Source organism: Nipponia nippon, unplaced genomic scaffold (genome assembly GCF_047370975.1).
Source record: "Nipponia nippon isolate SJK-2023a ecotype South Korea unplaced genomic scaffold, ASM4737097v1 scaffold_5, whole genome shotgun sequence".
Lineage (NCBI taxonomy): Eukaryota > Metazoa > Chordata > Aves > Pelecaniformes > Threskiornithidae > Nipponia > Nipponia nippon.
In genome coordinates this window covers 38896262-38922418 of record NW_028262369.1, presented here as the reverse complement: position 1 = coordinate 38922418, position 26157 = coordinate 38896262, and the positions used below count along the sequence as shown (strand labels likewise).

Sequence of the window (26157 nt, the reverse complement as noted above, 5' to 3'; positions counted from 1 at the left end):
GTAGAAGGCTGGCAAACAATTTATAAATTGCATGATTAAAAATTCTGGAAAATTGAATAGTATAGAGAGCAATGTGCTTTTCTTCTCGTAACATCAGTACAAGAAAACATTTAATTAAGTTAGAAGTGGGGTAGAGGGGGAGGGTCAGAAACACTGCCTTCAAAAAGCTATAATTCATTTTGCTTCCACAAGAGGTTGCTGATGCCAAGGATGCTGTGTTTTAGAAAGGGTTTAGATGTTGATTTGGTTGTAAAAAGGGGGAGGGGAGGGCAGAATTTAAAAATGGTTATTTTAGTTATACCCCTTGAAAGTCTCCGAATCATTTATGTTAAATCTTATGCTTTTAAGTCTTTTAATTTTTAGAAATACAGATAAAGCCTAGTACAGGAGATAGCTTACCCCACATTTGTCTCCAGAGGCTGCCTATATTAGCCACTCTGGTGTGTTGTGTACATGACAGTATTTTATCTGGACCTAAGATCTAAACTAGTATGGAAATTCCTATATTTCTAACTTTAACTGTTTTGGTTTGTTTTTTTTTTACTAGAGATTGTAATTGAGTAAGATTTTTAAAGTTGTGACTCAGAATCCTAAGCCACTTTAACTTTCTGAGTCAAGACCTGAAATGTTTACCAGGATCTGCCTTTCAGTATTACATACACTAACCTGATGTAAAAAACACGAAAGTCAGGAAACTTATCATAGAAAAAACAACAGTACAACAGTATTGTTTCCATTACAAAACAAAATAATCTAAGTGAGGTGGCTTGAGAGTAGATGATGAAGATTATAAGAAATGACTATAAAAGGCTTGACTGTTCATTCAAGACTTTCTAACGTTTGGGGATTTCTGATGAGAATCCGTGTCAGTAAATTATTTTCTGTGGTTGTGATTGGAAATCCTTTCCTTAGCTGTGGACCTTGTAAGGAGGTCAATAACGGTTCACATTTGTGTTGTTTCTTGATGTGTGTCTGTTATATGTACATATGCGCTGACCTGCCTGCCAGCAATGGCTGGAATCCTGAGTCCTCCTCGCTGCCCAAATGAGTTAGAACTTGGCTTTAAGTTAGAGAGGCCTTGGCATTCAACAGCCATTTCAACAAGGACTTTAAGAAAACAGTTTTAATCATTTCAGCAGATATGTGATGCATACTGAACTGGAATTTTTTTGCTAAGAGTTAGAGATCAGTTTTTGTTTGTGGTTTTATTCTTCAGTTTGACACTACAGCTACAGCAGTTATTATGACTCGTTGGAGTACAAGGGAGAAGTATATACAGATGTTAAATGGTGCTGATATAATAGAGAGCAGGTAACTAAGTATTTTTTTATAAGACTATATAGATGGTAGCAATGTTTCATAGTTTCTACAGAATGCGTTGTTTCAGGTGGGTTTTGGGGGTTGTTTTTGGTCTATTTAGAAGAAATCTAAGAAAAATTTAAGGAAAATGAAATCAAGCTATTCAGAAATTAACACCCTCTGTTTTATCAGCTAAAAACATCCTTAGAACATCTTAAACTTAACAGAGAAAAAAATAGTTGCAGATTCCTGCTGGAAAACTGAAGAAACTGAAATAATACATATCGGAGAGACAAAAAGCAAGAATTGAACCTAGATCGTGTCTCTGAGTTTTTAGATGATAGAAACTGGAAAATACTAGACTACAGAATTCACTTGATATGAACAGAATATTAAGAGAAATATGTAGGAAAGTTAAGACATTAAAGGGTAAACCAGGAAATTTTGCTTATGTAATTTTATTAAGGTTTAATTTTTCAAATATATTAAAAATATCAACACTGTGCTGTAACTTTTAAATGTATGTAGCTTTGTTTTCTAAATAATTGTGAAACTTCACAGTTGACAGAGTTTTTTTATTTTTGCTTGCTGGACATTAAGCCATAACAAACAAATTACGTTGTTGATTATTTACATATTCTTTACTGTTTTCTATTGATTTCACTGATTAAAGTGAACAGCTGACAAAAAAAAAAAAAAGAAAATTGTGTGGTTTGGGGGAGGGGTTTCTTTTGTTTTCCAAAAAATAGTTTTAGCACTTTTTGTACTAATAATTGGTAAATGTACTTACCTTTTTTTTTTTCTTTTCCCTTTTTTGCTAGCTTGCACAGGCATCTTGTTGAGCACTTAAATGCAGAAATAGTGCTACATACTGTCACTGATGTCACTGTAGCTTTGGAATGGATACGATCAACGTTCTTGTACATTAGAGCCTTAAAAAATCCAAGTCATTACGGTTTGTTGTTTTCTTAATTGATCTAAATTATGACACTAGGATGTGTTAGATCCATATTATTTGTTTCTTTTGTTTTCTTATGGACTATTATTTCATAAGGAGTTGAAAACAAGATGTGTAATATGGCCTGTAACATTTTTAGGAATAACTGTTTCAGTTGCTTTAATATAATAGGAGTTTCAGCATGGTATAATATTTAAAAACTATGAAGAAGACATTTACACCTTCATAATGATCTATTTCTTTTATTCTTAATACACTGGACTATGTATTAATGCAGTATCAAGCCATAATGTACTTTCCTGCACTGAATATGTAATCTGCTGCTAAGAAAAAAAAATTGTCTAATATTTCATAGCTTTTCTAAAAGAAAGTTTCAATAATCTTAATGCTGGTATCTTCAGTTTGTCTTGTCCAGAACAGCTTCTCAGTCCCCAGCCCTGGCCATATCTTTGTTCCTGTCCACTGGCTCTACACCTGATTATGAAGTCATTGGGCACTTGCTGGAGACATTTTTTTTTTAAGGATTTATAAACGGGACTGCAACATAGTACATCTGATACTTGAACGGGTGTTACAATTTATGTGGCTTCCTGTATTCTAAAACAGGAAAACTACATGTGAAGTTGCTCACTGACATTTCTGCAACTTTTAGGACTCTGGTATTTTGCATAGGGGAATATCTGCAGCTTTTTACCGTTGCATATCTGTTCTAACAGCCATTTATTGATACTTAAATACTTACACTACGTAGGCTTTTGCCTTGTTCCTAGTATAGTAAATATATTTACAAATTCTTCACTTTGGGGTATTTGTCTGGCTCCCAAAAATCAGCAAATCAGTTTGGATGGGTAATGATATTGAGGAGGAGGTATATCATTCTATTAGATTAAAAAGCCATTTGTCTTTTCATGAAGGTTTTTCATCTGGATTGGATAAAATTGGAATTGAAGCAAAATTACAAGGTAAGTGGCTTTTAAGCTTTTTTCAATAAAATGTTACATTTTAGGGTAGGTTCATCCATGTTTATTATATATCTCCATTTCAATAGATCCATTCACAGAACAAATGTAATTTACTATGTTGTGCTATTGATTTTATTTAATTATTAATACTTTTGAAACACTATCGGTACATTTTGACTGGTGGAAAAGGTTTTCTTGTATAGAGGAAAAAAATTAAATGCCTTTATCTACCTCATCTCCATATACATCCTCAGAAATAAAACTACACACAGAGCACTTTAATTTTGATTGCTTGTCATTCTTCCTAATTTTCCTTTGATTGATCTCATTTGCTTTCATTAATTTCTGTTACGATACTTTCAAAAAAGCCCTTTTCAGAAATTGTCATCTTCTCTTCATCATAAATCTAGCCTTGAAAACAAAGGATGTAAAATGTAAACATCCTCACCTTGTTCAGAAACAGTTTAAAATTGCATGATTATAGCATGTTAGGCATCAGCAATAAAGAGCAGGTGGAGAGAGAGAACACATTACTTTTTTATGATTGATATTTTTACATTGGTCATTCAAAAAGGCATAAATAATGCAAAAAAAAAGGAATTTTAGGGAACTCCAGAGTGTGGCAGATGTTGTCCAGTGATGGACTCAGAGAACTGGAGGATAGGAGCAAATCTTAAATTCTGTATTTTTGTACAGGTAAGTCACAATACTCATATTGTATAAGTTTGCTATTCGGACATCTGGACTGGTGTAATCTGAGGATTCCACTCTCCGACCATGACATTTTGCATTGGAGATACACATTCTAGTGGACGGTTTGCTTGTTACCTGAAATTTGGCCCTTATGGATTGAATTACTCATTTTGCTTAGGGGCGTCAAGGGAAGACTTGCAGTTTTTCAAAGATTTCTGTGCATTAAGCATTCCATACAATATCAGTCATATCTCAGATGTATGGATTCAGTAGATCCTCTTAAGAATTATTTTACTATTTTAATTCCAAATTTAGTTTTAAAATTTGCATATGAATAGCAAATGCATAATACAATAGCAAAGAACTAAGAGAATATAAATACATAATTAAGAAATTGCACTTGCTTTTCGGGTGAGCAGTAATGTGAGAATGAGGCATCCAACTTTACAGATACCAAAAAAAAAAAATCAGCAGCACCATGTTTTTCCTGTAATACTGTAAAAATTACTGGAAGACTACTTTTAAGGGGCTTTTTTTGCTAAGGCTTGAATAAACCCCAGTTATTGATTTTTTTTTTTTTAAATACTGCTTTTTAGTTATTTACAATTCCATGAGAAAACATACAGCTGACTAAATAGTTTGGGCATCAGTACCTCTCATCTTTAAATATGAAAATAGTCTACAACTCTTTTTTTATTTATTTGAATGTAAGTTTTCTAGGAGATCCAAAATAAGTCTATGAATAAAAGACTACTTGCTAAGATTGTAAATGGAATTCTGCAAATCTACAAATGGAAGTTTTCTCTCTTCAGTGAAAGTCCTCATGTCCATCATAATTCTGTATATTTGTAAACTAGACTATTTGGAGCTTAAATATCTGGAGGAGGGCCTGGTATATGAAAACAGACTGATACATGCCCTGAAATTTGTAGAGCCAATCCTTGAACTCCGCTTACACATTTATTAAATTTTACACAGTTCTGTAGAAAAATTTATGATTGATGTTGGGCTTCGTGGAACTATGCTGAGGCTGTTTATTGTGTAAGCATTTCGAGGACCCATCTCCAGGAATACACTTAGTGTATACACTACTGCTTGAAGTCTCCAAATGAGAGACATTGACTGTGACTTGCAGATAGGAAAAAAAGGAGTATTTATCAGAAAGAAAAGTTACCTAGTTCATATGCTCTTTCAGTTGTTTTCTGCCTTTTCCTGTCTTTTAGATCAGGACACTTCTATTTTTGGAATGTAGGTTGAAAGGAGTGGAGGGAATGAAGCATGTTATTATCTAAGTAAGCCTTTACGGGAGAAGGCATGGTTTGAAATCACCTCTACAGACAGTGCTAGGGTAGATGCTTCACTTACTTACAAATGCTTTTTAGGTGTGGATTATATATCCTGGAAGTGCTCTGATCTTAAAAACAACCTCTTTTTAAAGTTCTTGGAGAAACTAGCTCCTTTTTCCTACACACGTGAAACATTTTGTAGTAATGTATGTAGTTAGTTATTGCACATGAAATGTATGAAAATGTGAATGATTTCTGGTTGCTATGGGAACTATCACTTTGAGTGCTTTCCCAACTTACTTTTAAATTCTGAACATTGTATTAATGTAATTTTTGCCTTTTAATTACCTTAGTTTTGAAAGAGAGAAAAGCAGAACACTTTGGTCATCCTCATGCAGATATCTGACCAAATAGGTTTAGTGAAGTAAATGCAAATGCACCTGATACAGTATGAAAATTTCTGATGAAGGATTCATAAATACCTGTGGATATTTGAAATTTCAACCATTTAAGTGTTAACACTCTAGCAGAAATCTTTTGTATAACTACTGTGGGCTGTCTGGTCTGTCACTCAGGATTGAATATGGCAGGCTACATTCCGTGCATCTAGTTTCGTTTACTTTGCTACTTTTGCTTTACTGAAAAAGAGTTGGGTTGTCCTGTATTGAATATCTTTGAGTGAGATTTCCCCAGGCAGAAGATACCCACCAACTTTAGTAGAAGCAGGATGGTATTCTAAAACCTTTACTTGAGTTCGGTGGAATTACTTTGGTATACATTCATTGCAATTTGATGATGATGTTTCTGATTTGTACATAGCTAAGTTTTTCTGTATGTACTAAAAATACATATATTTTCAAATTGTTGACAGAACTGTGTTTGAAGAACTTAAATGATTTATCATCTTTTGATTTGATCAGGATGGATGAAACAAATAATTTCAAACCAACAGGTAACACTTTTTTAAAATAAACTCATTTTCAGAAGTGATGTTGAGATAATAGTGAACTACAAAGGGTCACAACTCTTCTTGTGACCCGTTAGTAGGAGTACGCAAATGTAGTAGAGAGTAGAATCTGAGAAATTGTTTGACTAGAATACATGAGCAAGTTTCTTTAACAAATCATGGAAGTTCATTCTCTTAATGTTGATCCATGAATAGATCTTCTCTTGTTGCTGGAAATTTTGTTGCAGATTAGGAGAAAATAATAGAACATTATCACAGGCTAACTGAATGTGACACAGTGCAATGAAGGACAGGTTTTATTAATACCTGGTCTTCTCTACAATACTCTCATAGAGGTGGTTGGCTCTCAGCAACCACAGTTCCGTCTGGTATATTAGTGTGAATTCATCTCCATTGGAGAAAACTGTAACTGGCACGTATTTCTTTCTGCCACTCAGTGATGGGGTCAGTAATATCCATCAGACGGCTGGGGGCAATAACATACTGAGTCAGTGGTGGTAAATCTCATAGAGCCCTGTAATAAAATTAATTCAATTTTGTGACTTAAAAAAATACATTAAAAAATACTTGGCATATTTATTTTTAAGGCATATTCTTCTTTTACAGAGACTGGAAGATTAATGGCGTGGTATTATATTGCATTTGATACAGTGAAACAATTTTTCACAATTAAGGGAACAGAGACTTTAAATGAATTGGTAATTTAACTTTTTAAAGAAAATTTACATACGTTCAATTGATTTTAAACAGAATCAAAGATAAGAAGTGGAAGTGTTTATTTCTTTTAAAAAGCTCAGGTTTTGTTTATATAAAGTTTTAGGGAATACCTCTAAATAAATTCCATATAGAGTATTTTTGAGGCTTTGTACTCTGAGATCTTTTGATTTCCAACTGTTTTCTCCCCTCGCTAACCTTGCTTATGAAGATATAAAGTTGCTGAAGCTGTTCTGTTATGTATTAAACACTGTATTGTTTTGTGGTTTAGTAGTTATTTTTTATTGCAAAACCTAGCTGCATGCAGAGCAGATTTTACTTTTAAAGGAATGTTATTGTCTTTCTGTTATAAGTCATTTTCCTCTGTCAGATAACAGGTTGTCATTGCTACTGTTAAGTCACAAAAGACCTTTTGTTTTCAAGCAAATACTACAGTAGAACAGATTGGCCATGAAAAAACAGAATGCCTGTTCTCCTATGGCTACCTTTGTTACTAAAGTATGAAGAAAGTGAAGTCAAATGCATAACAGATAGCAAAAACTATTTGTATTTGCCTTGTATGTCATAAAGTGTTAGCAGTGTGGTTGATTTTAGATAATTTCAAGTGGAACAGTAATCTAAAAACTGAAAGAAAAGTCTTCCCCTTTTGTTATATAATAGCCTTTATACGAAGAACGTTGGTCAGTATTGGAAAGAACCGATTGACCATCTTTTGATGGTCATAGTGTTGAGACACTAATTTTTTTTAAAGTGTTTTTTTAAAAAAAACTTGGAAGAAGTGGTAGAAAAAATAGCAAAGAAAAAAATTAATAAAAAAGTTAAATTGTTACAGATTACAATGATCTCCAACTGCACAGAATTTCTGGATGTCAAGTTAAGAACAAATGAAAAGAAAATACTGAACGCTTTGAATAAAGACAAGGACAAAATAACTATCAGGTATAAAAAATAAATACATTGAAAAAGGAAAGTATCTTTTTAGCAATAAATAAAATGAGTAGCAGAAAATATGTATGTTTTCATGCATAGGTTTCCAATGGAGGGGAAGATAAAAACAAGAGAAATGAAAATAAACTGGTAAATATTATGTTGTGTTGTTACTTTTTATTGAAAAGCTGTCATTTTATGGCTGTTGAAGTCCCTGCTAAAATTTGTATCGTTTTATAGGGGACCAGATCTTGCATTTCATTGTTTCTATTCTGAATTTTCTTTTGCTTTCCAGTGGAAACTTTTTATGTTGTTATACTTTGCTTACAGTATGGCTTATGTACCAAAAAAATTTTTTTTTCCAGTCTTATTCAGGCTCAGCTAGGATGCATTCCTATTCAAGATTTTGCTTTGACACAAGATACTGGCAGAATATTTAGAAATGGCTTAAGAGTTACTAGATGTATGGTAAAATTTAATCCTTTTTTGGTACATATAATAATAAGCTACATTTTATTTGAGTAATACAAGTCAATCTTATTTTTACAGGGTTATCTGACTTTCTGGCATCATGTAAGAACAACTTTTCTGCTTTATTAAACTCTTTGATTCTAGCAAAGTGTTTCAGGTGCAAACTTTGGGAAAATTCACTTCATGTGTCTAAACAGTTGGAAAAAATTGGTAGGTACTCGTCGGGAATGATAAAGGTTTAATCTGATACAGAATCATAACTCATAATTAGCCTACTAATTTCTGGGGTGTCTGGTGACATAATTAAATGAGTCTCCTCATTTGCCACAATTCGTGGCAATCCTCATTTGCCACAATTGAGTACCGCAGTTGTCAGAACAGTCTGTCATGATAGAAGTAATCCGTTTAGTAATTCTCTTCAGGCTTTCAAAGTATTTCAGAGTTGTTCTTTTTTCTTAATATTCATCTCTGTATCTTGGGCATATTCCATATTTGTGTGATTGCATACCTCTGACTAAGCTATGCCTTCCTGTCCAGACAGCTGTCACTGTAGGTCCTGTTACTCATATGTGTGAAAGCCTTTTAATTTGCATTGACATGGATAGGAATCATGAAATAGAAATAAATTTACCATGCATGAGGTTCTTATACACATGAGGATCACAAGTTTCTAATAATCTTGCTATCACTGTATCCTGTTACTGGATGAACTTCTGGCTGGAAGTACAGACTTGTCATAATTATTTGGAAAGCGGTTCAGAAACTTTGGGAGTCCTCTGTATTACAAAAATGTAGTTATACTTGTTTGAGGTAATAGTATAGCTTCCTGCTTTGATGTCTGGTCTTATCATAACTTCATGCTTTCAGAATTCACTGCAGTGTTCTCTGTATTTCTTCTTTAAAGACTCATCTACTTTGTACAGAACAGTGTAGTACAGAGATCTGCAAATGAGAGAATAGCTAAGCCAGAAGATCCATATGGTACAGTACGTTACAGCCCTGCCAGCTCAGGTGCAGAAGCTGTATTGCTTCATTCATGTGGGTTCAAAGCAAGGGACAGGGCTTGTTAGCTTGTGCGCAGCACACTACAGTGTGGTGGGAACCCATTTCCACTACATCTGGATCTGTGCCGATGTGCACATGGTCATCTGAGGAGTCTGCCTCATGTTCAGCATTTCTAGGGGGTTAGGATGGGTGGAATAAACATGGCACTTGCAGTGTAGACAAATCCTTTCCTGTACACTATATTCAACAGAATAAAGTCAATTTTAGTTTTTTAATAATAGAAGTGCTATATATACACATCTCTGTCCTGTTTTCCTTTTTTTGTTTGTTTTTTTTTCCCATGAATTGCTGACTTTCAAAGTTCCATTTGTTCTGCTTACAGTCTTCTTTTGAACCGTCTGCTGACAGTGCACCCTCTTTTCCCGAATCAAATATTGAATTGATGCCTATATTATGATGTCTCATTCTTGACCTCTGTCATGCTATGGCTGCTAAGCCTATTCTATGTCTTTGTGAAGTTAAGCGAATTGTTTGAGCTCAGAGAAATTTACTGATACCATGTAACATATTCAGAAATCCCTAATTTTTAAACTCTTATCTCAGTATGTTTTGGTTTTGTTTTGGTTTTTTTTTTTTTAAATCTTAAACAAGCCTTAGTAATCAGTATGTCCTTTATAAGAGTGACTATTCTTTAACTGACATTTGGCCTTACTGAGATTGAGCATTCAGTTGAATTCTTACTGCATTTCTACAACTATCTCAATTTGTTACTCTTGTCCAATAGTGATGCTCCCTCCCGTTGCTGTATGATATGCTTAATTTCTGTATGCTTATTCTGACAAACAGGATAATGATCAGTTGCCGTACAGGATTTTATCACCTTTATGACTTGTTCAGTTTGATTTCCACCTCCATTTTTTTCTTGCGCAGAAATAGATAAGGAGAAAAAGTCTTATTTATATGTTGTATTTTCTTCACTGGTGGAAATCCTTTTGCCATTTTAGGAATTATGACAAAAGAACTAGTCTTCAGCTTCACTTATAAAGAAACAAGGCAACAGCTGTAACTGAAGTAGCTGCAGAAGTAATAAGTGAGAGTCCTCAGTCTGTTTGCAGAGCTTCTGCAAAGGAGAGGGGAGGTGGTAGAAGATGCTTTCCCTAAGTCAGACCCAGAAGGTGTTCAAATGTACATAAAAGGATGAAAGGTCTTCTGTTTCTCTAAATCATTAAATTCTTCAGTTGAAATGAGTCTTTTCTTATAAGATTGCTGTAATGTCTTCCAAGAAGCAACCTAAGAGTCGCTTGGGAGGTTTCCCACTTAATTTTCAGATCTCTCTTACTGTTTCTACAGAATTACATATGAAGAATCCACATACTCATTCTAAGTACTTGGTACTATCTTTTACCTAAAGTTATTGCAGTTATTGTAGTAGGCTGTAGTTCCAGGTAAGGGAAATGCCTTTTCATATGCTGTGATGACTCTGAATCTCACTGTAAGTTTGAAAGAACTGGGAATCACGAAAATGAATAAGATCGTATGTAGAATTCTCTGCCAGTCTGCTTTTGTGGCAGATAAAGCCATGGGAAAAGTTTTTGCTAAATCTGCAAAGACTCCTAGAAGATTGTAATAAATATTTTTTAGGTAATTTCATTATTAGCTTGCTCAAAAACATTGAGATCCTTATGACTTTAACATAGTTAAATAATTCCTTGCATAGGGTAAAAATTTCTGAGACAAAGAACGCTGTGTGACATGATTTTTTCCATCATATATTTGCAGAACACGTTTCTTGACTCTTGTAGAAAGTGATCTAAAATCTGTTTTACTCTAGAAAATGTAACTAAAAATTGTCAGTATTGAAATATTGAATGTTTTCATGTTTGATTTGTATTTAATTTCTTTTTCTCTTTACTAATGGATAAGTGAAATTAAATAATACTAAAATATTTAATCAACTGAAAAGAAATTCAGTGATTTGCTGGGCAAAAAGCTGGGACAAACATACTATAAAATTATTTCTGCTTCCATTTTACCTGCTATAATGCAGTTGTTGAGAATAATTTGAGATTAGTGATTGTCATTTAACAGCATAAAACTTAAATTTTTCACAGGTGTATCACTGTCAAACGCTATGGTAAATGCTGGGCTGACATCATTTAAAAAAATAGAAGACACAAATGCAAGGGAACTTGAATTGGTAATTTATTATTTTGTACGCAGCTAAATATGATAAGGAAAATACTGAGTATGAATACTGTTACCAGTAAAAGCGGTATGGTTAATATATATCTGCTGTATGATTGTCAGCAAGATTGAGTGCTTTAAGTGGTTTATTCATTTATACTAGTGAATTAAAAAAAAATATGTGACTATTGTATGATGTTTTGTTCTAGCAAATTTAATGTGGATGATTTGACTGATTTGGCTGGTTTTGGAAAGCCTAAATATGTAGAATTTAATCATTAACATGGTTTGAAACAAAGGACAATATGCATTTCCCTTTTAGGAGTGTTAGAAAAAATATAAAAGGGAATATGTATTTACAGTTTCTCTTAATGTATGGTAATGATGAGAATCCTGAATTTCCATTATTGCTAGTTTTAGTTAAAGATAGTCATAGAATAAAATTCTTCCGAATCACCTATAAAGCACTTCTTATTTTAGGGAAGTTAGATTTTACCCCAGGACAAGTTCTTTGGCTCTTGGCTTCTTTTCTGAGGAAGCTGTTTTTCCAGTGTTCTGGGAGATATTATGGATTTCTAAAGGAAATCAGTCTTCCTTTGGTTTTTCTGTTTTGGCTTTAGGAATTTGATTTCTCTTTTCTGCCCCCTTTTGCAGTTTTCCTGTCATTTGTTTTGTTTTGACTAAAGCTAGGGCAACATAGAAGAGTCATCTCATATAAAACCCGAGTAGTCAGGTTTTGAGGTCATTGACTAGTTCATTGGCTGTTACCTGAACAGAAGTGGTAGCAACATGAAAAAGTATTGGAATTTTCTTTTGGTTATGTTACTATTCTGGGCATGACTGACAGTAGAGAACCAGGAGTGATAAGGGCTTTTGTTGATAGCATAATTACTCTGGTGACTTTGATTCCTTGGATTTACATTTCTGTTGGCATCTCTGATCAGCTGAATGTATCAGAAATGAAATTAAACCTTTGCAGATTTTAAACAGACATCCTCCTTTTGGAAACCAGATAAAAGAATCTGTTTTGCACCTTCCAAAATACGAACTTAACATTGAACAGGTAAATGCTTTTGTTTATTTTATGTCTTTATGCTAATATTATTAAATGAAAGAGCAAATACTGACCGAAAGAAATTTTGAGCCTTTGCTGATAGAAGATTACACAATATTGTGGCCTCCTTCCACCTTAGCATGTATAATCAAACTCTTAAATATCGGAGGAGAGCCTTGGAATAGACATTGCCTATAACACATTGGCATCTCTCATAGCATTTTGTTACAGATGCAAACCAGTGTATTCCATATTCTAGCATTATATGTGAGTCTGAGAGGTCTTTTCTATCTTGAATATAAATAAACCCTAGAGAAAAAAAAATCCATATAAAACTTATTGAAGAAGCATTAACTCATGTTTATTTTCTACATCACATTTAGGAATATAGACAAACAGTAAATTATTACATTAGCCTAGCTGGTACCCTTTCAAAGGAAGGGTGCGGTTCCATGTGCAATCAAGAGCTTTGAGGTTCTGATACGCATTTTGGCTTTAGACAGGTCACATAGCCACTCTACCGTTCTGAAATGCAAAATTTGAGAAATAGCCTTAAAGCGTCTCGTGAAGTTGGTACAAATGAAGACACCTTTGAAGTTAAAAACTCAATAAATGTGTGAAATACAATTGGTTCTATTTTAGCTTTTCATTTCACATAATACCCGATGAGTAAAGTTATTCTCAGAAGAAAGATTTAGCAATTATAAATATCTTGCAGAGGAATGTTGGGATGACAAAATATACCTAGTTTTCTTCTTGCATCTTTCTGTCTGCATTGAACAGAGGAGGATTTTTCAGGGGCTTAATCTAGACTGTCTTTTATTCTCAACCAAATTTGGATATTCAGCTATGGGCAAGTTAGTACTGTATAATAGTGTCTCAGAACAACAAATAAAAATTGTACCACAAACTGAAATTGCTTGAATTGAGCTTTTGTGCTTGTATCAACAGTTAAAAATTTATGGAATGGCATATATTTTACTTTGCATATTTTAGCAGTTATGTCTTCTTCTATATCATTTTTTCCTAGCTTCCAAAATACAGTGATACATTGGCTGAAATCTTAGTAACCATCAAACTAACAAACTATGAGCAGCTACAGACAAAGAGAACAGCGACAGACTTCCACTATGTTACATTGGTCATAGGAGATGCTGACAACCAAGTCATTTTTAATCAGAAAATTATGTATGTATGATCAGGTTTTTTTGCCTTGCATCTTTTAAGGGTGTTGGCTTTTAATCCTTTCTGTGACTTGCAGTTTTTGCAATACTTTCTACTGATGCCAAACGGTACAAAATTATTCTTTATCCTGCACCGTTTTCTAGTCACTGTTGTAATTTAAAATGCTGCAGAAGATTCAAAAACCCCCAAAACATGCCAGTGTGCTTGTCAGTACAGAGTATGTGTAAATATCTGTGTAACACTGATGTCATATTATGGAAGTCATAATAATTCCCACATAAATATAAACAAAGAAAAATACCTATTAAAAAGATACATTCTCAAGTTGTTACGTACTGTTATTAGCTATATTTCTTTAATTATATCGCATGTCAAAATTGCTTTTCACTCAGCGATGGAATTACATTCTCCAGTTGCCTAAAATATGCTCGGAGCAAACGGGAAAAGAGAAACAAAATCTTTTCCAACTGCATGACCTTCATGTGAGTTCTGGCCAAAGTCTGGCACTTTTGGCAGAACTGAAACTGATCTGCGGGATCCTGGCTCTCTTATGACCATAAATCATATATTATTGGAAGGTTATTCTTAGGCCATTTATCAAGCAAAATCCAAGAACTAAGACCAAATAAAGGCTCTTTCACTTGTTTCCAGATGCCATGGTATACAGTGTTGTTTTCATTGTCCGTCTCTAACAAAACTTTACTGATACATTACAGGGATTCTGTGCTGCTGAAAACTGGAAATTGGACGAAGAAAATCGAAGTGAAAAGAGCTCTTAAATCAGAGGACATTAGTATAAATTTAATTAGTTCTGATTATGGTAGGTTGATTGGTATGCTTTTAATTTAAAAACAACTGCATAAGAATTTTGAATAAATTATTGAAACTCTTTATATCAAGCCAAAAATATAATAAAGTGAACTGATCTGGAAACAAAATTCTACTACATGTTTTTTACTGGGTTGAGTATTACCTAACAGTCCTAATTACGTATCTGTTTGTTTCATTAACTAGCATATTAGTGAACTGGGAAACATCAAAACTGTTACTAGGTGATAGTATTTTGCTCTGTTGATACAGATTAGGATTCTCTTTTGCCCTTTGCCTTCAAGTTGAATTAACTTTCAGTAGGGATAACCTGTCAGCTTGACAGGTTATTTATGCTGGGAAGAGCTGTCTTTGTGAATGGTTAGGTTTTGCATTGTGATAAAAAAATACTAGATATGGATTCATCTCCACTTCAGTAGCAAGAAATTTCTACAGTGGAAAACTTCGTGCCATGATGTGTAGATTTAAACACTGGTCCCCTCAGTGTCAATTTCCGTAGAATTGTAACGATAGCAGCAGGTGAGAAGACAGTGATGACCTTGAAACACAGGATTTTGAAATACACTTTAAAAATAGACTGGCTGCATTAAATTCTGTCATCATGCCCCACCTGTAAAGAAGATTGCTGTGTGCTAGGGTAACTGAAGTATATTTGGTGCTTCCATTATAATCATTGAATATTGAGACTATTGCAATAATCAAGCCTGAAATTATCTGTATTCCTATGGCTAAACCTGTGGCTCAGGAAAAAGGAGGCTTTTCTAACCAAACAGAGATGAGGAAGAAAATGTCCCTTTATTACTACTTGGCTATCTACAAGTTGTACCGAGTTCAGTAAAACTCAACACAGTAGTTAATTTCTCTGAAATTGGTAACAGTGAAGTTGGACTAAAAGCAAGTCTTCCTAGTCTCTGCTTATTTTCAAGTCTGCTTCTGTTTCAGACATGAAGGAAACCTCTCATTTTTAAAACCCTGTCTGCTTTTCCAGCAATATTTGCCTAATAAAAGACAAAAATACTCTTTTTACAAATGGTGTCTCTCATGGTCTCATATGAGTCTTGGTTTAATTACAACTAGAACTATTATTAGGATTCAACTTCAAAAGTACTATCAACATACTCATTTTACACCTTTGCCAGTACAGTGCTGCTGATACTCCTGTAACACAGACTGAAGTACAATTTTAAAGTTAAAATTATATCGGCAGTGCAAAGCCATAGATAAATGTAGTTTTAAAACCATACAGAAAAATTCTGTTAAAGGGACTAATTTTGTTACTCATCTAGTAACCATGTCTGTAATTCTGAAAATGTTTGGTTTTTTTTAATCTCAATCATAAAGAATCCATTCATATAATAGTGTGCTTTTAATAGTACATTATCTTAACAAATTTCCATGATCTTTTAATAAACCTTTATACTTTCTTAAACTCTTTAGAAAACTGAAGGTAATCAGTAGTTTAGAAACAGTTTATAGCAATTTTAAATATTTTTGTCTTTTTTTCAAAGTTGGCCTTGATATACAGCAAACGTATACAGCCTTTTACTTAACATCGAAAACAGTGGGAAGTAAAGGAGTTACAAATCAAAAACTGAAAGCTGAGTCTTCACTTGATATGTATTGTGGCTCACCACAAAGTCTGCCAGCAGCAAAAGCAGATACAGGTAAATGGTCAGATCACATCATCTGCTAATACCAAAGTCAACAGAACATTGAATTTTGCTTTCAGTAGAGAGCTAGATCTTTCTTTATCCATACAGTTCCTTTATCAAGTATAATAAAAATACAATGCTACTGCTTCCACTTGTCAAGTACTACAGTGCAATTCTTTGAATTTTAAAATAAGAAAAATCATGGGTGCTTGGTATCTAATATTACTGCTTGGATTTGGGAATGTAGTTAGTGCCTCTCCTTTTCAGTAGCATTGATTAATTTCTTTCCAATTATATTGTTGGAGCAGCCCAAGGTTTTGTTGAAGGCAACAAAATTCTAGTGACCCAGATTACTTCTAGCCCCTCTTTTACTGCATGAAGTACTCTCTCAACAGTACGTATCAAATAAAAAATGAGCATTTCTGTATTACATTTATCTAGGAGGCAGATCTAAGCAAGAGATTACCTACAAGAAATATGGAAACAGAGAATGCAGCCATCGCTGTAAAAATAAAGATGTGTGTGGACATGACTGCTGTGAGTTTCATTAAATCTACTATTTCTGTTACTTTTAGACAAATACCATTTAGAATAGCTTCCTTTATACCAATAGCTACATTAACAGAAAAAACGTAAGCAAGAGAGTCAGGCATGAGTTGTTCCTATGATGCGGTCATAAAAGCAGTACTAAAAAGCTTTGTCAATAACACTTTTATAGGCATTACAATGATTAATAATATTTTTCAGAACATCTAGCATATGATTTAAGAGCAATGTCAAGCTTGTTACAGTCATATAAATACTGGTGTGTTAAATCTTTGAATTAGTGTGTTAAATCTTTTAGGATCTTTCAATAAAAGATACTAAGCTTGGTGGCAAAGTTTCCATTGATCTGGTAAGAATTAGGATTTACCCCTTCTAAACTAATCTGAAGATTATTTTAATTCATTTTCTCAGGTAAAACTGGAGTACCTCCAAAGTCAGAGATGAATGGAGATTCAAAGTTTTCTTTGTACCTAGCTGATTTAAGGAGCAGGAACTCAATTTCTTCTGTACCCCCAGTAAAACGGTTAAAGGTTCATTTGAATACAGTCATCCATTGAATAGATGTATTTTAATCTGTTACATATTCATATATATTTGTTTGCAGAGAGAATTTTAGAACTAAATATGAACATCCAAGTTTCTCTTTTCTGTGTGGAATGCAAAAAAGCAAAGAAGTACAAAGGTACCAAAGGTCCAGGAACCTTTGCGAGGTTCTGCTGTTGTTTGGAACGCTTCCGATGATCCACTTCTGTGCATGTACTCTTTGTTTTTACTTTTATGGCATTTGATAGATCGTGGTGGGTGAGGCACAGAGGCATCATTGGAAGGTACTGTACTGTGGCTTGGTTTTGGCAAAATATGACCTGAATGAAAACAAAGAGTGGTATTTATCAGCGTAATGCTACTAAGAGATCTTTTTGCATTGACAGGTAGATCCACTTGTTTATAAGAAAACCAACCATGTTAGTTTTTAACCTCTGAAAGATTTCATGGCTTACACTTTATCCCTTTGAATGTGGTACTAAACTAGTTCTTTCTGCAGCAAGAACGGCATTTGAGATATTGGAGTGTTTTGCTTCCTCCTCGCAGTTTTGTTTGCTTGCTTGTTTGCAATAGAGAATGATTTAGCCTATAGCTCATACAGATGAGAGTTAGTGATAACCAGTCTGACTTTGCCAGGGTACTTGGGTAACGCCACTAGAAGCATATAATTCAAACCTTTTTAACTGATTACATTAGATAAGCAGACATCAGAAAGATTTTATATGATCTTTAAAAATCATGCTAACTTGATAGAGTATTAATGATGTCATTAAGGTTGTTTAAAAAAAAACAGTTTTCAATATGTTTATATCTTACCAGTTACAATAATCTGCTTTCTTTAGATGCAGATGTTAAATCAAGCTCAAAATGTGGATCTTAAACAATTTGTTTTTACACCTAAATCTTTGTTGCCAGCATTGCCAAGGTACTGATTAAGTAACAAAAAAAGACATCTGTCTTATTTTAGATAGCATGTTAAGTTGTAACAACTAAAAACTGTTTTCTAAATAAAATTATTTTGCAACTTTCTGCAACTCTTTTACTGACACGTCAGTGATTATTTTTTTAATAGGTCTAGCAATAAACAGCCGTCTTCATCACCTTCACCACGTTCAGTGAACCAGGTAGATAATGCTAATAGCTTAGGAGGATCTCAGAAACAACTGCAGTCGTGGAATTATGGAAAGACTAGTAAGTTATTGCTAATGTTTGAAATTATGATTTTCACTGTTTTGATTTGAATATACTTGTAAACTCAAACTTGCTGAAATCACTACAGCAACCAGTATAGCATTATAAAACACTGAATGTATAGGGAAATATGGTGGCCTTAATTGGCTTGCTTTCTGGTATTGGTAAGAATTTCTAATGTAGATCTAAGCATCTAAATGTACCTTTAAATAAAACAGTAATGACTAAATCAAATATATGAGGGTCAAAATCTATAAACACTTCCTGAAAGGTATGACTGTAATGTATTTCCACTGAAGCCGCTTGTAATACAAGAGGTATTTTACCCCTGTATCTATACATTTTCTTCTTTTCCCTTTCTGCTGGAAAAAGTTAGTGAAATACGAGCTTTTGTTTGGTAGTTGACAAAAATATGACCATTCAATAGCTGAGCTCATAACTAATAAAACATCTCTATCTGGAAAAAAACCAAAACCTTTCTGTTTTTCTTCCACTGGACAGGCCACAAATGTTTTTACATTTAGTATTAAATGATCAGTCTTCGTTATCAGTATACAACTATGATTTTCTCCTTGCTGCATGCCTTTTGCCATTGTATTTGGTGACAGTAAATTAGATTGCTGTGAATCAGGTTTTGATTAATTTGGTTAATAAGTAGCAGCTCCGATGTTTAGATCATACTCAGACATGTAAGAAACACTGTGCTGAAATGAATTGAAACGTTTTTTTTAGTTCATACTGCCTTAAGTGTTGGCAGCTGTACTGTATAATTTCATTTTTACTTAATACTTTGACGATGGGATTGTAATCCTATTCCTTTGAATTAATGCTTTGTATTTTCCTGCCATACCAGTTTACCTGCTGTAGTTGTTACCTAGTCTTAAGATGGAAGACCGTTGCATAGCCATATCATCAGTTGCTTGGGGGGGGGGCAGGCAATTAGTGTATGATTGTGTTAAAAGAGTAATGTCATGGGAAGAGAGATGGATATTCTAGTATAGCTATAGTCTATGCTGAAGAATATCTTGAGGCAAATCATACAGGATCAAGGGGACATAGTAGATATTGCTGACTGAAAACCATCTCCATTGAATAGCAGTAGAAAAGGGAACCTTGGCCATATTGATTGGTCTGGCTGCATTTAAAAAAATCCACCAGAAATAGTTCTAATGAATTAAGGCATCAGTTCATATAATTTTTATAGGGTTAACTGCATCTGTAATATATCTTTCCATTCCATAAAAAAAGTAGGTAATTAAGAATATACCGTGAAATTGTAGTAACCTAAACTTATGATTTATCTGAAGTCTGTGTGTCTGTGCAATAATGCACCGTGCTGACTGTGCACATCCAAAGTTACAATAGCAGTGCCTTCCTGATGTTGCCAGTGTCTGTGGAACAGGATTTTTTTATTTGAGCCTGTCCTGCTCCCCCTCTGTTGAAAGGGACACCTGGATCAGGGTTTCTTGGGCATATTATGGCCGTGACAACAGAATGAAGATTCCAGCACTGACTGATGCTGGAGGGTAGTGTGGCAAAAGAGATGAAAAAAATTAGCAGAGAGAATTGGACTGGTGATGAAAAGAGGGAATACAACAAACAAAAGGGAAAGAGAGTAAGAGAGGAAACAGGAAAGTCATCTTTGCACCAGAAAAAAAGTATTTTAAAACATTAACTATCACATTTTAATTGAGAATTTTAACAACAATACTTGAAAACATGTTTGTCATGGCTAGTTCTTAGGCATTAGATGTATGGGAGGAAGACAGCATTCAGACTGTTTTGGAAAACTGTAGAGAGAAGAAAGGACTGAATTAAAAGTATTAAATTTGTAATCAAACAATGCTTCTGACAAAGGGAAAGAATTAAATTGCCGTGATTTTCATAAGGCCCGTTTTTCTAGAATCTGCACTGAGGATAACTTTTCTGAAAATAATGCTGAGGAAAAAGTGCATATGTGGCAATCCTCCTTTCAATAGATGGAACAACTGGTTGTACAATATAGAACAGTTTTTGTTGTACTTGCCCATTACAAATGTATTACAGCTCTCTCTTGGAAACATTCAGTGTTTGTGAGTGAGAAGTGCCGAGAGCCAATGGCATAAAACAAAAAGTTAAAGAATCTTTAATGCATAACTTGACTGATACAGGTAAAAGGAGATCTTGCTTTTCAGATGCTTTGGATGTGGACTTTGAACTGAGAGATGATGTTTGGGATGATATTGATGACGAGAAACTAGTATTTGCTAGCAACTTTGCCAGTAGAGAATTAGGTAAAGTTATTTTACCAAAATTTTTTGTTTCCTATGTACAAATTATTTTACAGGCTTATACTTGAGAATAATTTATTATGGTATACAGTGAATAGAATTACCTGAAATTTTTTGGTTAATTGACTTGACTGCCAGGTTTATTACTCTACCTATGAATGTCAACTATGTTGAGACAAATCTACTACAGAAGGGAGAGTTGAGAAAAGTCATAATTAAAAATTTTTTGGATGGCCTGCAACTGCATATTTGTTAATTTATCTGACTGCTTATGTCTGCTTATCTTTACATTAGCCCAAAACCCACAGAAGAAATATTTCAAGTGTTAAGACATTTGAATAATTTTCAAACTGTTATTTATCATATTATGTAATACATTTACAAGGGATTTTGGCTGTTTTGTGACTCAGTTTTTAAAACTTTCATTCTTATATGGAACATGGAAATATCTGCCTTCAAATTCCAGATGAGTGTGAACCACTTTGCCAGTATACAAGAAGCAAAGCCACAAATGACATTTCGAAAGAGTAAGCATTATATAATTTATTACAATTTTATTCAGTTGAAAATATTGTCTGTATTTCACATGTATCTGTATAATTAAATGTATAGAAGGTTGTTCACTCATAAAAGTGAGTGAAATTTCAACTTTCAAAAGGTACGAATTGTTGAATGATTTGAATTTTTTTTTTTATTAAGTGTGGAGGGAATTAAATAGGAAAACCTGAACTGCAAAGTCAATCATTCTGCACTTCTGTGAAAATAGTTAAATTATTCAACTTGATATTTTCAGTTCATGCACATTACAAGATGAGACCAATATTCAGAACTCAGTTGTTTCTGTGGTTAATAGCACATCAAAAGGGAATTTGTCTGTACAGAGTGGAAATATAAATATGGTGAGTAAAAATATTTCAATAACAGAATTTCCTATCATTAAAGTATTTAATGGGTAAATACATTTACCTTATCTGTCTTATGAATCAGTTTGGACATACTGAATTTCTGAACTTTTCTGTGTTGTCCAAACACTCATGGATTCTGTGTTCAGTGTGATACTCATGATACAAAGAACTAGGACTTAAATTTACTTTATATAGCGTGACTTCAAAACTATTTACTCAATTTGATTGTGATTCTGCAAGTCATCCAAGTATATAATTCTATGTATCATGTGCTTGGTCTTTGTCAAATACCATAACATCAATATAAATATCTGTACTACATACTACAACAATCTGGCAGTTTCTCTTTTGGTTAGTTGTTTTAACCACGTACGCTTTTTAACATTTACATTGCAGTTCAGTTTTCAAGAAAAAAAGCATTCGAATCCTTCACAAGAGCTGAAAAACATACAGTGTTCTTCAGTCTCAGAAATAATATCAGACTCTTCTAAACTCACTAGGAAAGAGGATTTTTTTATTTTCACAAAAAAACAGGAAAAAGAAGTGGATCCCAGGTAATAAAAAGTTGTGTATGTTTTTCTGTTGCCTTAGTGTTCCAGTGCTTAGTTCTTCATGGAACACAGACCTTTAGTCGATGTGTTAATTTGTAACATTCATTTTAAAAAGATGAATTTTCACAATAGTAGCAATTAATTTTTCTTAGAAAGGAAAAGACTTTAAAATTATTTTGCTTGTCGTGGTATCTCTTGACTATACTTTGTATAGTATTCCTGATTTCATAGGTTTGGATGTACTATACCTAATTTAATTTTTTTTATTTGCTTAATCTTCATTAGATATCTTCTTGATGATGAAATCAATGATGTCAAGCCCTTTCTTGGAATATTTGATGGCATTTTGTAAAACATATAAACAAAATACATTGTGAGTGCTGGGGGAAAAAAGTTACAGTCGTTTTTAGAGTGAAGCCTTCAAATACAGTTAAGAGAATTTTATTTCTGTTGTATACCTATTTACCAATAGCTGGATTGCTGCATAGGGTAGATAATAACAAAATTGATGTCTAATTTATGGAATTTTAGATATATTATCTTATTTTGAAAATATTTGTTTGTTGACCTTGCTGTTTTCAGGATTACAAATAAAAATCTTGGAATGTGTTAGAGGAGAATAGTTCTCAAACTGAAGGTGCTTTTATAGATAAAGTAAAAATCACATAAGGGAAAGTAAGCTGTTTATTACATGCCCTGCTCACAAGAGTCTTTCCTCAGAAATTTCTAAGTGCTTTTTGGTTTTGTCTTTCAGTTTCTCTAATGCTGAATTTTTCATAGCACTGATTCTGTAAAATAATTACAAGTAAAAGTAATAGAATGGTAAGTTATTCTATACTATATTCCTTTTGACAGTGCTATCAACTCATTAATAAAAAAGTGCAACGTCCTCCAAGCAAATGTGTTTCCAGACTCTCAACAAACCAGTTGTAAAATGGCTATAAACAATATTCTAAAGTTTGGCTGTTCACTTTGACACCTGAGGTCATAAAATGGACATTTATGCATCCCGGTACAGATTTAGGCAACCAAGGATTGGACTTGGCTGTCTTCTTGTAGCTCTAGTGTAGAACAGTAGATCTTGTGAGTTCAATAGTTAGAAAAATACATGATATTGCCTAAAATCCAAGAGAATGTTAATTTTCACTGCTGATTATTCAAAATGTGTGGAATTAAAATGTTAAAATCACACATGGAACATTAGCTGTCTGTTCTTGCAACATTGTTTGTGGTGCAAACAAATGTAACCATGTTTTGCTGCACTATGTGGACCTGTTTTTCTCAGCTAATAACATTGTACTTGACTCCAGTGTTTCCTTACACTCTTGACCTGCTTTCTGACATAACTCTTTTTCCATATGAAAAAATGGCCTAGCACAAGCAGCCTCAACACTCACCGATATGTTTTTGACTGTGCAAATTCCAGCAGGCCCAAGCTTATAACTCACTTTTCTGTACCTCAAGTATTTAATCGCATCTGGAAGTTAGCAGCATGTCAGATCTCTTTTTGTCTCAATTTTTTTTTAAGCTTCCAAACTGAGGTAACTCAGAATTACTATACTACTGCTATGTTTAGTCCAGCAGTCCTAGTCATGTACATCCTAGTCACCTCCCAGTTCTGTGTCAGGGTGAGATTTAAGAATGCAGAGTGCCAAATGTCATTTTAGGTGCCCCAGAGAATCTTCCCTCAACTCCATCTACCATGCCAGAAGAGCACGGGTCTCCCCCATGGAGAGGTTCCAGCTCCTCTAGGGCATCTAAAATCGTACTTGATACCCTAGATGTTTAAGCACCTGACCCTCTCCCTGCTGCTTGAGATACACATTTTTTTTCTCCCAATTTATAGTTCATATTTACATAGCATTCTTTAATTGCTCTTGTGTCCTGCCTTTCCCTGTGGTTTTAGCTTGCAACAACTAATTGAGCTGTTCCTCAGTTTCTTCAAGTTTGACAAAAGCTTTTACACAGCAACACAAAGCTGAGCTTCAAACAAGGAAAATAGGAGAGAAAGGGAACAATTAATATAATCTTGTGATTATATCTTTTATATAATCTTGTGATTATACAAATTGCAACTTTTGAAAACCTCATCTGCTGGTGAAGCTCATTCTAAAGGCTCTGAACTGTGAGGTAGCAACTGTAGTAGAAGCTGAATGTGCTTAGGTCTTCATAAAAATGAAAAAGGTAAGCTTGTATTTATTTCTCTGTACTAAGGAATTATCTTTTTGAGATGTTTTTTGGACCCATTTCTACACTGAAGGTGTATTTCTATTCTTCTGTGAAATATTTTGGTAGTTTATGTAATGTCTAGAAAGTAATTGACATTATTGTCATTTTTGTTTCATTTTTTTGTATACTGTAAATATAACCACTTGGTTTTAGTTAGTTTATAGGAGTAAGTTTATATTTAGACTATTACTTCAAAGAAAATAATCCTTGCAGGCAGGTATTTTATTTTCCTCTTAGTTTTCCCCAGTGCAGGAGTTCAGTACTTGTTATTGGGTTTCTTCAAGGTTCAGGCTGATTAATTTTCTGATACTGTATCCAAATTTTTCCTTTTGATTTTTAAAAGGCTTTAATTCCCAGTTTGATCCATAGTCAGAATGCACGATAACAATGCATTTCAGTACTTTCAATACTATTCAGAGTACGTTGCAGATGGTTTGTAAGATTGTTCCCTGTCTGTTTTTCACAAGAAATCAGCATCCTATATCAACTTCGGAAAATTACAAAATTGTGCTATTGCTGCTGACAACATTTCACAGATTTCGGAATATAAATCTTTCAATACTGCAATGTCTTCACAGTAATACTGAACCTCTGGTGCAAAAACATTTTTGTAGAGATAAGTGCTTTATTTGGCATTGTTGTTTTGCTTCATTATTCATATTAGCTCTCTGACTCTTTAAAGTCTAAATCACTTTCAGAAAACCAGTTTGGAAGTACTTACATGCTGAAGTGTTCTCTATCTCAGAAGGAATGACTTTTCATATGGTAGCATTTGTTATTGTTACATTTTTCAAATCGTCATAATTGAAAGATCAAAAGTGATAACGATGGTACGTCTCTATGGCAATAATTAATTGCAGATACACAATGACTATACTTCAAAACAAATACAGGCAGAAAGAGCATATTGACTGCAGAAGTAGAAAAACCTAGTCAAATCTGAATTATTTTTTAAAAATTAAACTTCCAAACTGACGTAACTTAGAATTACCATACTACTGCTATGTTTAGCCCGGCGGTCCTAGTCATGTACATCCTGGTCACATCCCAGTTCCATGTCATGGTAAGATGTAAGAATGCAGAGTTTACCTCCTGCCCGTCACCATCTCCTGATTTCCATGAAAATCAGATGGCTCTCAGGCAGGAACAGTGGTATTTCTGTGCAGCTGCTTTATATGAATGACCAGGGCACAAAAATCCCAGGTCATGCCCCAAAAGGTAAGTGTAGACATAGCTATGAAGAGCTGTCTAATTTTGGTCATTTAACTGAATCACCTTAAGTGCTAAACCTAGTTTACCTGGGCTCCCTGTGTAGTCACTAGGAAGAGGCAGACACTGTCAGAAGATGACTCGGATTGTAAGTGGGCTGAATTGCTCTCCGGTGGAACTCACCAAATTACCTGTGATGAAAGTGACCGCATACAGTTAGCATGGAGAAGCTGGTGCGCTGCAAATTCACAGCCAGGCTCACTGAATATTGCCTTTCTTGTGCACATGAGACATCTGGGTTCTTTTATCTACAAAAGGACCCAACTTAGAAAAGCTGAATAGTCTTATTTCTGTACAGCAAAAGATGGCTGTGCTCCGCTAATGTTGCTGCACGCAGCTTCCTTTCAGGTGCTGCCCAGATGATAAAACAGACTAATTAAATTCTACACAGTAACCTCAGACAATTTCACTAAGCTACTACCAATAGATAAAATACAGACTAAAATACATAAAAACATTGTTAAAGTC

At 34.0% G+C, this 26157-nt stretch overlaps 1 protein-coding gene across 1 annotated transcript in view; it reads left to right on the top strand.

Moving 5' to 3' along the window:
* HFM1 (helicase for meiosis 1) overlaps positions 1-22543 on the top strand; it is a 42155-nt gene extending 19612 nt beyond the window's left edge. The window contains exons 18-40 of the mRNA XM_087732611.1: positions 1217-1311; positions 2121-2254; positions 3172-3219; positions 6070-6150; positions 6772-6863; positions 7712-7818; positions 7909-7956; positions 8172-8269; positions 8356-8487; positions 11394-11479; positions 12446-12529; positions 13551-13708; positions 14422-14525; positions 16042-16197; positions 16627-16722; positions 17143-17261; positions 18117-18199; positions 18347-18465; positions 20640-20738; positions 21202-21262; positions 21529-21634; positions 22037-22194; positions 22477-22543. Of these exons, the coding sequence (XP_087588737.1) occupies positions 1217-1311; positions 2121-2254; positions 3172-3219; positions 6070-6150; positions 6772-6863; positions 7712-7818; positions 7909-7956; positions 8172-8269; positions 8356-8487; positions 11394-11479; positions 12446-12529; positions 13551-13708; positions 14422-14525; positions 16042-16197; positions 16627-16722; positions 17143-17261; positions 18117-18199; positions 18347-18465; positions 20640-20738; positions 21202-21262; positions 21529-21634; positions 22037-22194; positions 22477-22543 (2331 nt within the window). The remainder of the gene's footprint in view (positions 1-1216; positions 1312-2120; positions 2255-3171; positions 3220-6069; positions 6151-6771; positions 6864-7711; positions 7819-7908; positions 7957-8171; positions 8270-8355; positions 8488-11393; positions 11480-12445; positions 12530-13550; positions 13709-14421; positions 14526-16041; positions 16198-16626; positions 16723-17142; positions 17262-18116; positions 18200-18346; positions 18466-20639; positions 20739-21201; positions 21263-21528; positions 21635-22036; positions 22195-22476) is intronic.
* The last annotated feature ends 3614 nt before the right edge of the window (positions 22544-26157 follow it).